This window comes from Amblyomma mixtum, chromosome 3, assembly GCF_055824585.1.
Source record: "Amblyomma mixtum isolate Tamu chromosome 3, ASM5582458v1, whole genome shotgun sequence".
In the NCBI taxonomy this organism is placed as follows: domain Eukaryota; kingdom Metazoa; phylum Arthropoda; class Arachnida; order Ixodida; family Ixodidae; genus Amblyomma; species Amblyomma mixtum.
The window spans coordinates 157949947-157965658 of record NC_143014.1 but is presented as its reverse complement, the minus strand read 5'-3'; the positions used below and the strand labels follow the sequence as shown (position 1 = coordinate 157965658).

Genomic DNA, 15712 nt, shown 5'->3' with positions numbered 1-15712 from the left:
ATGAGGCATCTCCCCGAAAGAGGCATTCGTTACAACTGAAAGAACATCGGAAACAGTCATCCAAATACTAAAACATTGAAAGACAGAAAAGCATCGAAATAGTGGAACCACCTCTCTCGCTGTTGCCCATGGTGCCGAGGAATTTAAGCTTGCGGGAAGTATTTTATTTTTTCCCCTAGGCCATGTAAAGCCGCAGAATCATTGACGGAATTGAAAATAAATAAATAAACCCCAAAAATGAAACCACCACGGCCGGATCATGAGGAACACTTAAAGACATGAAGAAACTCCCGAAGCGCCTAGACTTTTTTTTTTCCCGATATGGCAAAAGTTTCCTGGAACGTTATAAATAATGTTTACGTACGACACTGAAATATCCGCTGGGAGCTTATAGGGAACGTTACATTTACTGCTCCAACTTCTTTTTCCAGCAACTTGCTGGAAAGCTTTACGCCTGTCTCCCTATTTCTTGATTTTGTCTTTTCGACAGCGGCGACTTTACATCGCAGCTCCCGCATCGAATTCTGCATCGTGCTGGAATGTACAATGAGATCTTGTGTCGCACTGAAAAATTGAAAAGGCAAGATTTCTTCGGATTTGTGCACGAGCAGTTTGACTTTCTTGTGCGGCTTGTGTGGGTTACTCAACTGGCGCCATAAACACGGAGCACACAGGCGCGAACTCTCATAGCCATCAGAATATATTTGTTAAAAACAAACAAACATGCACACAAACAACAAACAAACATATAAACACATAAAAGAACCACCTGGCATCATCTGGCAACAGGAATTAGGGGAACTAAGGGCTTTCCAATCGAGCGAACGAAAAGGCCAACTTTATGCCGCTCTTCTCAAGTTTTCCTTTGCATGAAGCTCCACAGGTACCATAGAGGGTGTTTTACCTAAGACATCAGCAATTTTTTAAAGTAGGCTTTTTGAGTTAGAAGAGACGCTTTTTCCGGCATTGCATTGTCGCCTGTGTAGTACATCAGAATACGACCAAGATGTGCTAACTAGAAGGCTGGTTAACTAATATCCCATAGATAACTTTTTGACTTTTACTATTAGTCTCCTTAATTTTTTAGAGACGTGTAGCCACCATAAGCAATATCCATACCAGTTTTTAGAATTCCGAAGACGCGGTTACCCTCGGCGCTGTGGGCCAAGAAATTTTGGCTAGTTCCAGGAGTTAACGTTCACTGGAGAGCTTGCTTTGCCTGCACGCTTCTTGAACGCGCATGCACTTCAAAAGGCGCAATGGCGCCAAAATTTGTCGGGCCACAGCACCGAAGGTAACCGCGTGTTTGAAACTCTAAAAACTGACATGGATATTACTTACGGTAGGCTACACGCCTATCAATAATTAAGGAGGCTGACGGTAATATTTAACATGTTATCTACTCAAAATTACTTAACCAGCCTGCTAATTAGCACGTCTTAGCCGTATACTGAAACATTACACCCCTGACAATACTATGCCCTAATAAAAAAACATGTTTTTTTTTTTAAATTGCAAGAAAATTTAGGTGAAACACTCTGTATGCTTTCTTAGAAGAAGAAGAAGAAGAGCATACCTTCGCATTTTTCTGCGTGCTTTTAAATGCAGAATGCATTTAAACACCGACGTTTAGTCCGAATAATAACATAATGTTGTATCCTTGGAATGAATAATGCGTTCATTTTTTTTTCTTTTTTCGGTGAAACCCCGCTTCACCCAATTATTGCACCTGTGGCAGATTTCTTGATGGGCTAGTCAAACCCAATTCCTACCTGGAAATCCGTCTTGTGCAAAATGCTACTTGCCAGTGTACAAAGTTAAATAAATCCACGCGGGGAAATTAGCGGTTATACTGTGTTTTTTGATCAGCAGGGCTTTCCACGAATTTGCCCCTCCGCGGTGGCTCAGTGGTTACGGCGCTCGGCTGCTGACCCGAAAGACGCGGGTTCGATCACGGCCATGGCGGCCGAATTTCGATGAAGGAGGAATTCTGGAGGCCTGTGTACTGTGCGGTGTCAGTGCACGTTAAAGATCCCCAGGTGGTCGAAATTTCCGGAGCCCTTCACTATGGCGTCCCTCATAGCCTGAGTTGCTTTGGGACGTTAAACCTCAATAAACCAAACCTTTCCACGTGTTTCTGCTGACTGCTAGTCATGGTGTACATCTGAGAATGTGTTAAAAGAAGTATGGTTTAAAAGCGAGTGGTTAAAACTATTTAGTACTGCACGGGTGCCTTACTAGCACCATTGTATTAGCGGTATCCACGCTAACGACGTCCTGCTGTAAGGCTTTGGGAGAGAGAGCTAGAAGTAAAATAGAAAGGTTCTCCGAGGCTGCTCTGCGTTTAAAATACCAGCTTTTATTTTTAATGAGTGGGTTCGTAAGGTGCAAGCAAGAGCAGGAAATACTGTACTTGCTAAAGAGTTTCTTGGTTAAATATGGCTCCCATTTTCATAAAGGTTGAAGAATTATGTGCAAAAAAACGCATCACTTCTTGTGCCGCACGGAAAGGAGCGCTAATAGTGAATTACTTTTGGCTGGAAAAGTAACTCGAAAGCGCACCTTATTAAGTAGCATTTTTTGTTAATATAACAAAATTTCCGAAAAAAATTCTAAAAAAAAAACATAAAACACGAAAACGAAGGACTCTTTGCATAAGCTGGCAATAAGACGCTACTGGCGAAACATGAATTCAAGAATAAATGGCAGCACCGCACTTTGTAACATGTCGCAAGTTCAGTACCTCGCCGCGGTAGCTGTACCTCGATGGAGTGAAGCGCTGAAGCATCACAGTGACAAAATAACAGTGTGCCTCAAAAGATCTCCGTAATTTTCTCTGCGTTCTGTGGTTGTCTCACTGCACCACTCTATTTACTCAAGGATCAGGCCAAGTGGCCCTGCAGATCGTACTTTTGGATATCAGGGGTCGTATTCCATTTTCCGTCGTCCATTTCGTGCGCATCTGGTCCTCTGCCATCGGTCACTCAGATACATAAGGTTAATATTGCCATACCCGACACACGAGCAGTGGGCGAAGGCCCTGACCAGCGACATCCTGGACCAGCAAGTCTGGATCAGCCCGCTAGTCCTCAAGTCAGCTGCCGCCAGTGGAGCCCTGGACTAGGGGCCTCGACCACTCGGCTGCTGCGAATTAATCTACGCTAATTGAAAGTTTTTTTTCTCTCAGATATTCCCGCGGCTTTCAAGCGCCTGTGAAAAGCGACCATACCATCGGCTGGTTGGCGACCAGACTTCACCACTGGCTGTCATTGGCTGCGATATACTGCCAATGATGAGGTCCGGTCGCTTTACGCAGACGCTCGAAAGCCGTGGTTATATCTGAGTGACCACTGACAGGGGACCGAATGGACGCGAAATGGGCAACGGGAAATGGACAGCTTATAGAATGTGGCCCCAGGTGGCCGAAATCAGTAAAGAATCAACCACTACCATAGAGCAACGTCTAGAGCTTTAAACTGCACAATTTTTAACGGAACCCTAACGCCAGCCTCGAACAACAACTACTGTCATCCATACCGTGAGACCGCCATTGAAGAAGAGGTAGTGCAATTAATTAGACCACATTAGATTTAGGACGCATTAAAATCGATGTGAGGGCTCCGCAGTATAAGAACTTGAGTTCCGCGTCATATCAAGCCCAACTATCGCAGCGCAGGTACGAACCAGGAACCTCTCCATCGAGAAGTCATTGACCCTCGTTTACACTAAGAGGTCAACCAAAGGACTGGCGCCCTTCATTCTTATTTGTGTAGGAACTTCGTGGAAATGATCCTACCCTTTGTAGAACCGTACGCGGTTGACGTTTTTGGAGAGTTAAGGCGTACTAGTATAGTAGTGGCAGCACGTTCCGCGGTGGGTGTTCTATACTGAGCATTTAGTGGAACTGAGAATGTTTTGCAGCTATGCGATGGCAGCGGTCGAAGAGCACTACATCGATTAATGTAAACAAAGAACACACGTGCTTCAACTGTTTGCAGGGTAGAAGCGAGGAAGAAATACGATTCTTGTAGCATCTACCTGCTCAGTGGGGAGGATTCCTCCTGCAACACGTTTGCACAAGACAGCATGCATTGACAAGCTCCCTTGTCTAGACGAGTCCTTGTCAAGAGGACTTGTTTCGGCGGGTCCGATACGTTGGCTAGCCGACAGCGGCTCCCCTTCACGGAAAAGGAGGATCAGCGAGCGCGTGTACCAATACAAAACAACCTGGCCCTAGACCAAGAGATGTAAAACCATTTGTAAAGCTAGTTGAATCTCACTGAATAACGACCGCTATCATTGTAGCCGCCTTGCTGCCTGGTTGCCGCGCACAAACCTCAAGTAGTTGATAACGTTCCGTTTTTTGAAAGTACTGCAATATACGCGGAAGCCATATACGGTGCAAAGGCAAGAACTGTTCAGTGATATTCTCAATTTCTCCTTTGCTTCATTATCTGAAGAGCTTGTGCGTCAGGGTTGAAGCTGAGTCCACCCTGGTTTGACTTGCTGCGCCCCCCATAAGACCATTAACCGCAGTTCTAAGATATGCGGGCTCTCTCAGCTTAGACCATAAATACCAATACCGTATGCACTAAAAGGTCCACTTCTTCGTAGACTTTTTCAGAGAAGTGGCGCGCTATAACTTCCATTCAGACTTGCCTTAACTTGCCAGCTTTGAAATCGTTCCACGTTCGGCTTCACACTTGCCCGAAACACAAATTAAATTTGGGCTGAAACCTCCGTTGCAGTGCATGCTGTATTGCTATATCTTTTTTACGCCCGAAGAGCCTACCAAGTATTTATGTGCAAGCGAAAAACACTTGCGCGCACAAGCTACAACTCTTCTGTGTCGTGCCCGGTGCAGTAACGAGCAAGCAACAATCCATATGGCGTGTCAATGCGTCAAATGAACGTCCCGAAGAAAAAAAGCTTCTTATTCGCAACATGCTTTTCTTTGATCGAGGCCTTAGATATGAATGCTTCTCTGTCATGCCGAAAACGAAATTAGCTGGCAGACGACAGAAAAAAGTTTGGGGACGCTTAAGCCTCGCCGTTAGGAGTAGAACGTGATTGCTTGCTCTGTTACTTATCTCCTAATAAGCATACTCGTAGTTATTCGTTTAGTACGCATCAGTACATGTCTCTGACCGCCGCGGTGGCTCAGTGATTATGGTACTCGGCTGCTCACCCGAAAGACGCGGGTTCGATCCCGGCCGCGGTGGTCGCATTTCGATGGAGGCGAAAAGCTAGAGGCCCGTGTACTGTGCGCTGTCAGGGCATGTTAAAGAAACCCAGCTGGTCGAAATTATCCGGAGTCTTTCAATGCGGCGTCCCTCATAGACTGAGTCGATATGGGCCGTTAAAGCCCATGAATCCAAACCAATTTAAAAAGAGAAGAAAGAGGAAAAAAATTAAAACCGGTGAAATTGGTAAGTGGGATGAAAATGTGGCCAAAGAGGTGAGCTAAAACAAATAAAAACGACAAAACTTCAGTGTGTAAAAATCTCTTACGACCAGTTCAATGCTTCCCTATGTCTTGTGTCTTGCGCTGTGTATTCACGTTACAGTACCAGTCAACGCGTTGGCTCGTTCTACGCATTCGGCCCCTCATAAGAAGTATTTGATCACTAATTTTGTGTTGTTTGTATTTCATGTTAGCCCGCCCCTTTTGCGTTTACAAAAACGGCTTTGATTCTTTTAAACTTCAAGTTTCATTTATTGACGTTAGTACACTGAAATCAGGCGTCTGTGCAGCCGTCTCTCGATGTATCACTTTTTTTTTCGACCATATATTTGCTTGTGCTCCAAAATAAAATTCAGTTGGTAGTCCGCGCTTTTTTTTTTTCATTTATTGACATGGACGCAAAAGGAAATGATTGTGCCAGATTATGGCGTCGGCTACTGCTTTGCCCATAATGAAATGTGTCCCGTACATTTTCTGTGCTCCTTGTCGATGTTCTCCGCGCTTTGCATTCTCAATACATTACCAACCAGCCGGTCAGCTCGCTCTTGCAAAGCAGTACGATTTAGTAAAGCACACAATGTGAACGCGAGGCGAGGCTTACAGCTGCATGAGCTGAGCGTCAATCAGCGTTTATACCGTTCAGCCGAAGGGAAGGAGACGCGGGCCATAAAGTCAGTGCCTCGGTGCTATGACGCGAATGAAATAAAGTGACCGAACCGCATGTCAGAGAACTATGGAGAGTGTTTATGGGTACTGACGTCAGCGCAAAACTGCAGCATTAATGCGCCGCTATGTGCTTTCACCCTTGCGCCCACGGGTAGGATTTTATCTTTCCTTTGACGCGCAGCTTGTTCGGCGAACTGATTTCGCTCTGATGGTGGTCGACTCAGGGCGGGCTTCCGCTCTCGCAGAGAGGGTGCAGGTTTTCTTTGCTCTTGTTCTTTTGTTTCCACCTTCGCTCCTTGCCCGGCGGCGCCGGTTGCGCAACAACACATAGCATTCCGCAGCTAGCATTAAATGTTCTGTGCTTTCTGTGCGCTAGCTTTGTTTGTATTTATGAGAAATGGGCCGACTGGATTGTTTCACCACTAGTATGTACCGCACATAGAAAAATGTCAGCATTTCATGCGAGAGCGAGCAGTCTTCACACCGAAAAGGGGCTTCGTGATTGCGATAAACAAAGCTAGAAAAGCATCGTTGAGAGCCCTTCCGTGGGCGGCATCCACCGGAGATTCACCGAGCCACGCTCAATGGCCGTGTATCGCCGCACCGGGGAAGCGAGGGGTCCAGCGTCGGCGTCGTACGTGGGCCTCGACGCGTACCCCTTCCCTTCGGCCGTCGCGTGGTAGTGTGGTGTGCCGGTCACTCCCGAGAGCGTGACGCTTGTTTCGTGGTCGGAGCACTGCAGGGGCGGCGCGCTGCTCGCTAGCGGCTGGCAGGGCGCGATACGCACGCCCTTGAAACGTTATGACGTCAGCCGGGGTCAAGGCGCCGGCTGGTAAACCGGTTGGTGACCTTTGTGTTGGTATTACGTTTATCGGCGTGTGTCTCCTTGCCTGCGATCGCTATCGCGCTTCTTCCTTCGCCTTGATGACCGTGGCAGATCGGTTGCGGAGAGAGCGATTTTTCCGGAGATGCAAAAGCCGCGATCGGCACGATAGGGCGCCAATAAAAGGCTCTAGCAATGACCGGGCGCGCCTATGAACCATGAGGTTGTTACTGGTGCTGCTCGCGTTCGTGCCGCTCCTGTGTGCCGAAGATGGCCTCACGGAGGCTGTCACCGGCGGCAGCACCACACTCACGCCGATGACGGAGTCCACCACAGAGACCACCACAGAGACGACTGAGAGCACCACCACAGAATGGACCACAGAGTCGACGACAGAGTCAACGACCGAGACGACACCCTACGGATTCACCGAGGTGCCGGAGTCCACGACGCTGGACTTCGAGGAAGCCATCGACGGTTTCGTGAAAGACATATCCAAGCGGATGGGACCATTCGCATCTCTCATCCTTTCGGACGAAAACATCACCGAAGAATGCTCCGGTGCTCTGCTCAAGGTGATGCTTGGACTACGAAGCAAGTCACCATGGGCTCTCTTGAGTAAGTATAAGCTTCTGAGTTTAGTCTATTGCGTCCAGAATCAAGAAGAACTATAAAAACACTGATTTGATTGGTTAGGGAACAGGCCACGGGAATATGCTGTTGCCGCCGAAGCGGTGTTCGCCACAAGACATGCGGTGATACTTCGCTGCCCCTGCTGTGAGCATGCATGGTCGGCGGATAAATCGCATGAAAAATACTGATTCGGTCTACAAGCTGATCACATGCCACGCTCCTTATTTACAGGCTTAAATCAATCTGCAATCTGAATTACCTTCTCATCTTATTTTGTACATACGTTACGTATTTTTTCAATGCAGATACTGTCGCTGAAAACACTCAAAGTCAGGGGAGCCTTTGTGCAAGCGCTATCGGGTGCCTGTATGCAAAGTCCGATACGCACTGTAGCACCTGTCAGAGGAATTTATAATTGCAGACATGTTATAGCGTATACATATACCGGATTATCAGATACCTGCTGCGCACGCGTAGTCGCAGGTGCGCGCACCACACCTGGCCGCATATCTGGAACTGCGGGTATGCAGAAGGCCTCCGGTAACCCGGTATATGCCTATGCTAGTAGGTCTCCGCACTGCAAATGCTTTTTATTAGCTAAAAACTATGCTCAACGAAAAAGTAGCGTTTCAACAGGACAAAGAAAGGCGAGGACAGGACGGGTGCTATCCTCCTGTCGAAACACTACGTTTTTCATTGAGAATAACACGTGACCAAATGGCCCCTCAGTATACGCTGTTAAATATATTAGTTAGAAAGCCAGCTAACTGTTTCAGGTATTTTCTCTTTTCTCGCCGCATGCTAATTTTTTTCGGGTGGTTTCTTGTAAATGCTCGTTTCTCTAGAAAGCAAACGGTATTCGTTTGTAGCAGAGTGTCGTGCCATGCTTTTATCCTCTTCATAATAACCAGTGCATGAATCCGGGCACATGTAGTGAAGAGGACAGTGGGCAACATGTTTTAAAAGTGCATTCCTATAAACGTGTGAAATGAGCCATTGTAAAAAAAAAGAAAAAAAGGAGGTCTGGCTTCTCGCCTGTCCATCACTTTACACGGAACGGCAAGGAGTTTCGGTGTAGTTTTTTACACATGCCTTTTCCTCGCTTTTTTTTTCTTTTCTCTTTAAGTTTTTCATGCAGCTCGCACGTGTCTTACACAGCACATGCCAGCTGTTTTACATGAAAAAGCTAATTATCTCCCCGTGATTAAAAATTATTGGGCTAATGCAACTCATAACACAATAGAAGCAAAAAGGGGGAGGAAGGTTGATACGCAAGCATACTGGAACCGGACAGCGGCTTATAGAGGTGTGCGCACCTGTCCGTCTCTCTTCTATTCTATTTATGGTTCATGGTTTTATGGAGATTTGACGTCCCAAAGCGACTCAGGCTATGAGAGACGCCGTAGTGGAGGGCCCCAGAAATTTCGATTACCTGGGGTTCTTTAACGTGCACTGACATCGCACAGCACACGGACCTCTAGAATTTCGCCTCCATCAAAATTCGACCGCCGCGGCTGGGATCGAACCCGCGTCTTCTATTCTATTTAAGTTGCGCTGTGGATCAATTATGGGAACTTCAATGCGTACTTTTTAGTGTCATGGCCGTCTTTCCAATATTGCCTAGTTTTTGCAGGAGCGAACTTACCTTCTTTTGCACAGCATCGGAATCGATTTTGACAGTGATTTTCCGGCAGGAGAAATGAGCAAATTCGCCATTTTCGTATTGCGCTAGCGTATACAAAGATTCGGGTCCTGCAGAGGAATTAACGTAACGATCGAGCTCTTCGACTCTACCGTACAGCTATGCTGTCAAGTCGGTAAAGCGGGAGCGTAGGTACTGCACCTTGATGCAAGGTGATAGGAGCAGGGACAAAGACGCACTGTCGCAGCTAAATTTGAAAGCCGCATCCGATTCGACAAGATGCGCCTAAGTAGTAAGCGAACCGTCGTTGACATACTGCCGTGTTCTGTGCTGTTTCCCGCAGCCAATTGTCCTTTATGTCCAGCGACGTAAACCAGGCGATGTGACAACAGAACTTATTGGGCCCGTCGTGACGAGCACTGGCTGGCCGTCAATGTAGAGAAGGTTACGCGGGCCTCGAGTGTCGGCATAATGCATGAACGCCCATGACGGGGAAAACAGCAACTCTCATTAACTGAAAACACGTAATGCAGTTTATGCGTAATACCTGCCCGGTGGCGCATGAAGATAAAAGGAAATGTTAGGGATTAAGTCGTTATTAGAATGTTATATCACGCAAAGCGGCCTGCAGAAGAAAAATAGGCGTGGGAATTTCGGTTCATTGTAATTCTCGATTCCTTTCGAAACAGAAATTCGATACTTGCTGCTCACGTGCGCAAGTTAACTTCTGCGTAGAGCATTGGCGCCTAATTGCTTGAAAATGTTTAACTCTCATTACTAATTTTATCTTATTCTGTCTGTTCTCATACAAACACTATAGGTGATAACTGTTTCCAGACCGTGCAGGTTGACGGAACTGGTGTAAATTTAGGCTTGATGTCCGAATGACTCTCTGAAGTACGCTGTCTGCCGAACATTCCATATATGATTTAAATCCTCAACGTATGTGCTTTAAGCGCCCCTCCGCTAAGCATACGCTGAACCAAGATTTTTTAAAAAAAAGAAACCTTGCTTGCCCTTCTAGCGCGGCAAAAAGTCTACCTAGTTTTTGACCTTGTCAGATTGCAATAGCACCCCAGTTAGCACTTGCGAAGCATGAAGAAGCGTTATGCGTTGTAGCTGTTAAATATTTGCCTTATCAAAGGCAAACTGAATCTTTAAGAGGCGAGAAATAAAAAAAATCTGAAAAGACATAGTTTAGTTTGTTTATGGGATTTTAACGTCCCAAAGCGACTGAGGCTATGAGAGACGCCGTAGTGAAGGGCTCCGGAAATTTCGACCACCTGGGGTTCTTTAACGTGCACTGACATCGCACAGTACACGGGCCTCTAGAATTTCTCCTCCAAAGAAATTCCAGCCGCCGCGGCCGGGATCGAACCCGCGTCTTTCGGGTCAGCAGCCGAGCACCATAGCCACTGAGCCACCGCGGCGGCCCTGAAAAGACATATTTGGCGATCTAGTTACATAGCGGGAAGAGGAAAATAAAAGTACCATGGCGATTTATAGAAGCGCAAGCATGATGAAAAAGGCGTTTTCTTTTTGTTCCACAGCAAATGTGGGGATCATTGCTGTTTATCTTCCCGCTTCTGTCGGCTTCTTGTAGTCCTATGCTGGTTCTACAATAAGGTAGGGCTTAAGAAAAGAAAGTTGAGAGGTGGTTATTTATGCAGATAAGGTAGGAGCCAACGCAGGTACCTCGCGGAAGCAAATTCCTTTTAAGTACATAACTCTAAAAACTAATTCTGCTCGATGGCTTGTCTGACCTCAAATGTTCTTCGGCTTCATTAGAGAGGGCAAGTAGCACAAATCAGTGAAAGCATCGATTGACGCCAGTCCTTGCTGTTTTAATGTGTACTGTAATATTAGACGGCCTCACTTCCCGAAATAGTGCAGTTTCTGCAAATTATTACCCTAATATTAACTTGAATAAAGCAAATTACATCAGCTATAGGTTGGCACCCAAAAGCCAACTTTTCAGACGTAGCAGAGCAAACAAACGCTGCTACATTAAAAAGAAATGAAACGCTTTGTGATCAGTTAAGTTTTTTTTTATTTCATCACACTTACATCTTTCCTGCTGCTGGTACGGTGTAGATACTATCTACGATGCACAGACGCTTCATTTTTCTCAGTACACGGGCTTCAAATCTCAGTGGCAAACTTAAGGTTCGTATATGAGCGCAGTTCCTGGATTGCGAACGAAGAGTAGGACGCGCAGGCGGTCAGTAGGATGAATTTTCTGGTTGGCTACATAACAGGAACACACCTGAGAGGTTTATGTGAATGTGGCTGTACGTTAGACGTAGGTCAAACGTATAGGAGAATCCCCCAAGGCGCAGAAGATTTCTATTAAGAAGCAATTACTCATTGGCATCCATCCAAGCGCAGCCCTACAGCTACAAAGGAACGCTTTCCTTTGTAGCAGTATGGCTGCGCTAGGGTGGGTGCAGTTGAATAATTACTCTTTGTTACGTTAGACGTTGAGCATTTTATGCCACACACGCACAACAATTAAGTTCACTCGATCCCTTGTACTACTATGTTTGAGCAACTTTCTGCCAGTATTAATTTCACATTGTGCAAAAATAAAACTCTGTCGTGCAACTGCTTCCATGACGAAAGTTAAGCTGAAAGGGTTCAGCTCATGTTAAACGAAAATTGAATGAACTACGCATGTACAGGTAAACTCTCAAAGGCATTTCAAGTTCGCATGAGCCGTCACCCGAGCTGAAAAATAAGCTACCATGGATTTTACTTTATTTGAGCCTCAAAGTTATTGACAGGCATAAGATGGCTGATTCATGGCTCATGGTGGATCTATGAACACCTCCCAGCTGAAACTCAATCTTTTAGCCTTGCTCTCAATTGTGCCCATTCTGCACGTTCTCCCGCAAGTTTCATGGAAGAAAGCCATTTTGAGCATGTCTCTCTGAGCCACACTTCATGCTCTCAACGTCAAATAAGAATCCCTCTTCAAACCTTGCCGAAGGTGACGCTTTTGTGGCAACAGGTTCGTCTTAGTTTGCTCAGTTTTCACAACAGCAGCCCCGAATTCCCGGTGAGAAGCTTAGCAGGTGCCCAGTGAACTCCGAGAAACAACAAACTCACCACAGTTTATTCACCGAAGCCCCTGTGACAGGATGCACGCCCCATTATTTTCTTGCAAGACAGCGCTGGAAAGCCTTAAAAATGGCTGATGCCACCCTCAGGTCTCGTTTGGGATGAAATAATTTGGTCCTTTTAGGTTTGCTGACAGTGTTTTTCTGACTTGCAGTGCTGGACGCCAACGCCCGGCCTCCCTCCGGAACACTGAACGGTGCGACGGGATCGTACGGAGACTACGAGGAGTGTCTGGATGTGCACCACCAGCCTTCGAACGGGGACGCAGCCATCTACGGCCAGTACTGCACGCTATTCATGACTCTCCCAGTGGGCTTCGCTCGCAAGTCGGCGCAGAGGATGCAGAAGGACGGCTACTTTTTGGTGAGCCCACCCACGCGCCGCTGCAGACACTCATTTCGCCCTCCTCTGCTGTGAAAACGAACACCAAATCTCTTTAGAAGTGACGTAAAAAGACAGCAGCGCACGCTAGTAAAGGCATCGTAAATTTTGCGCAACGCACTGAGCAGAAATATATTCTGCGAGAGAAATAGCGATTTCATACAACTGCAGCTGACCACGATCCCTGTCGTGCACACACGCCTCCCAAGAGGGATACAATACTCCAACCGCAACAGAAGCTCATTCACCATTGATGCTGTGTCGAATCGGGCCACGTCCCAGACGGCGCGGAAATCGCTGTGCTTCCATGGCACACGGAGGCTTCATTATTTCAAGTGCAATCCTTGGTATGAGGGTAAAAATACGGGCATTGATGAAAGCTTAGATAAGTTCAGGCATGCACGTTGAAAATAAGGCACATGTGCTCAACTGGAGTCTGTGGAAGCCTCTACATAAGGCACCACGTTTGTTACGAGTTTCCAAGCCTCCCACGTCACTTTTGGGCACTGAAGTGGTACTCTTTGCTGTATCCTTATAGCTCTGAATCTCCGGAGGCCTGGAAGCACGATGTTCTTCATTTATGTGGAGATGTGTAGCCCCAGGGGTGCTTGTACGAGAGCCCCACGCCAAGGCTCAACGGCACTCCCCTGGACTTGAAAACACTGGCGGAGACAGTTGTACAAATTAGCGAATAAATCTATTGAGAATAAAGGGGCGACAAGTTTTAAACATATTGCGACAACTATTAACCTTCTAATAGCCACATGTCGTAAGCAGAGGACCCGTTCCTTTAACGCTCACGGCGTTCTTGCCTAATGGTCCTTGATGCCAGACAAATGGGCGTAGTGAACAGCCCGTAAAATACGTGATCCAGGAAGAGGTCCTATCAAGTTAGTTCGCGCGTCAATGGCACCGATGTGTCCTGCGCTAAACCTGTTAATAAATCATCACGGTAATGGTTTCTCCTCTTCCTCTTTAAGCGCCTGCCGGGCACTGTAAAGAACGCATCCATTTGTACCGCATGAAACAGAGCTTTCGCTGCGTAAAACGCTTCAAAGGCCTTACCAAGCGTTTTCCGCACTTTGCACCAACTGAAATATTGACTTCCTTTGGTGACGCATCCAGAACAGATGACGCGATTACCTCCGCTGTTTTTCTTAAAATATTCGCTTTAGATTACTGCAAGGACATCTACTAAGGCCACAACTGCTTTCCTGCAGGAAGTGATTGAATTATATTCGGTTTTTTTTTGTTAACTGCGCTCACTGTTCAATGCAGCCACCTCCTTTTTTTTTTCCTCGACAGTCGTTGCCCTACCTTTTTCCTAACCTGCAGAGACGCGGAAAAGTTCGAGTGAATTATACCTTTCTCCGAGGGCACGAAACACAGCGAATGTGGCTTGCAAGCTGAGCGCACTGTAGTTATGTGCTTAGCTGTACTTGCAACTCGGTCTTTGTTTTCTCTCATTACAGGGACGACGAGCGCCAGACTTTTTCTCATCAGACGAACGCAGTTATTTTAAGGGTCAAAGGCTGGGCCTGTGCCTGCCGCAGCTTTGCACAATCAATGACGTACGACGCATGATCAGTCTCAGTAAGTAAAGCATCCTCTTACGCCTGTAATCTTCAAGGCATTTCAACAACCTCTCTGCTTTATATAAGGTACACAGCTCTAGTATGAAGTACACAAGTAAAGAAATATGGTGGTGTGAAAAGCCACCACGTAAAATATGCAGTGGCATGCGCAGTATCCTTGTTATTTGAAGAAAAATAATTTTTCGAAAAAGAAAAAGAATTCTGGGTGTCGACCTTTGTCGCCTGCGCATTAAATAATGCTGCGGATTTTTCTTACAGTGCAATGCTCCTCATATTGTTTGTGCGAGGAATAATCTGCATGTTCGTTTCCTTTCTTGCTCCACATAGCACTCGACCAGTACGGTTTTAAGCACCATGTCTCCGGCTGCGACTCTGTTCGGAACGAAGAAAGAGGATGGAGCCCGATACGAATTGGCATGGTGTAAGTAATGAAGCCACCATTTATCCATCACTTTTAATGCACATGCAACCACGAAGGAAATTTCTGTTAACCATTCGTTATGCTTGGAAGGACGCTTGTTTGCTTCACTAGTGACACTTGGGTTCTCGTCTCTTTCCTCACAAGGATCACACCAACTGCCCTCACCAACTGCCCTCGGCCATGCGTTAACTGAGCCCCGTGCTTTCGTTAAAATAGATTGTCCCATTCAACGTCGCAAACTCTCCCTTCAGAAAAGTACAGAGGACTGATAGGAGAATGACCTCTCCTTCCTCCGAAGAGGAAGGTTAGAGTTTGCAGGGGCAGCGAATAAACCTGAACGCCCTGAAGCGGCGAAGTTGATTCTTCGCGTTCTGAAGTTAATCCTTTCAGAATTAAAAAAAAAAAAAACTGAGACCTGGAAAGTAGCTTGAAAGTGTTTTAGCTGAACATATTGTTTTTGTTTGTTTTGACAAAATTAAGCTCTGAGAAAGTGTCTCTATTTTTCGCATGGACGAGAGATTCGGCAGAAGATGAGGAAGTACTGACCCCTTCCCATTTTGTCCTGGTTCTCTCGGTCACCAAATGAGGAGCAGTTTGACCACATGTGACTTTTATCTGCGAGCGACCACACACTAGAGTGGTTTTATTCTTTTCTCTATCTTCGTGCAGAAAGGGTCGGGTTGTAGCGAAAGAGGCGGATATTTAAACCGCGAACCACGTTATGATGCGGTTAACTCTGCTTATCGCTCGTGCTCTGCAACCCCCGTTTCTAACCTTCTATGAACGCATGCTGAGTTCACGGTGCTTGTTGCATAAGCGCAGCGGTTCACTCGGCAAAGCTCACCAAATCTCTTCATTTTGTACTTTGCTGAAGCTGCGCCAGGTTATGCAGTTTATGCGCACGGTCAACAGCGGGCATAGGCCGTTATTGCAAATCATTTAGTAAGCAACGCATTCTTAGCTACCA

The 15712-nt window shown here is 46.4% G+C and overlaps 1 protein-coding gene across 1 annotated transcript in view; it reads left to right on the top strand.

The window, feature by feature from the left end:
• The first annotated feature begins 7171 nt into the window (after positions 1–7171).
• LOC149352482 (O-acyltransferase like protein-like) overlaps positions 7172–15712 on the top strand; it is a 46168-nt gene continuing 37627 nt past the window's right edge. Inside the window, exons 1-4 of the mRNA XM_089577172.1 lie at positions 7172–7571; positions 12503–12711; positions 14202–14322; positions 14652–14745. Coding sequence (XP_089433298.1) covers positions 7172–7571; positions 12503–12711; positions 14202–14322; positions 14652–14745 — 824 coding nt within the window. The remainder of the gene's footprint in view (positions 7572–12502; positions 12712–14201; positions 14323–14651; positions 14746–15712) is intronic.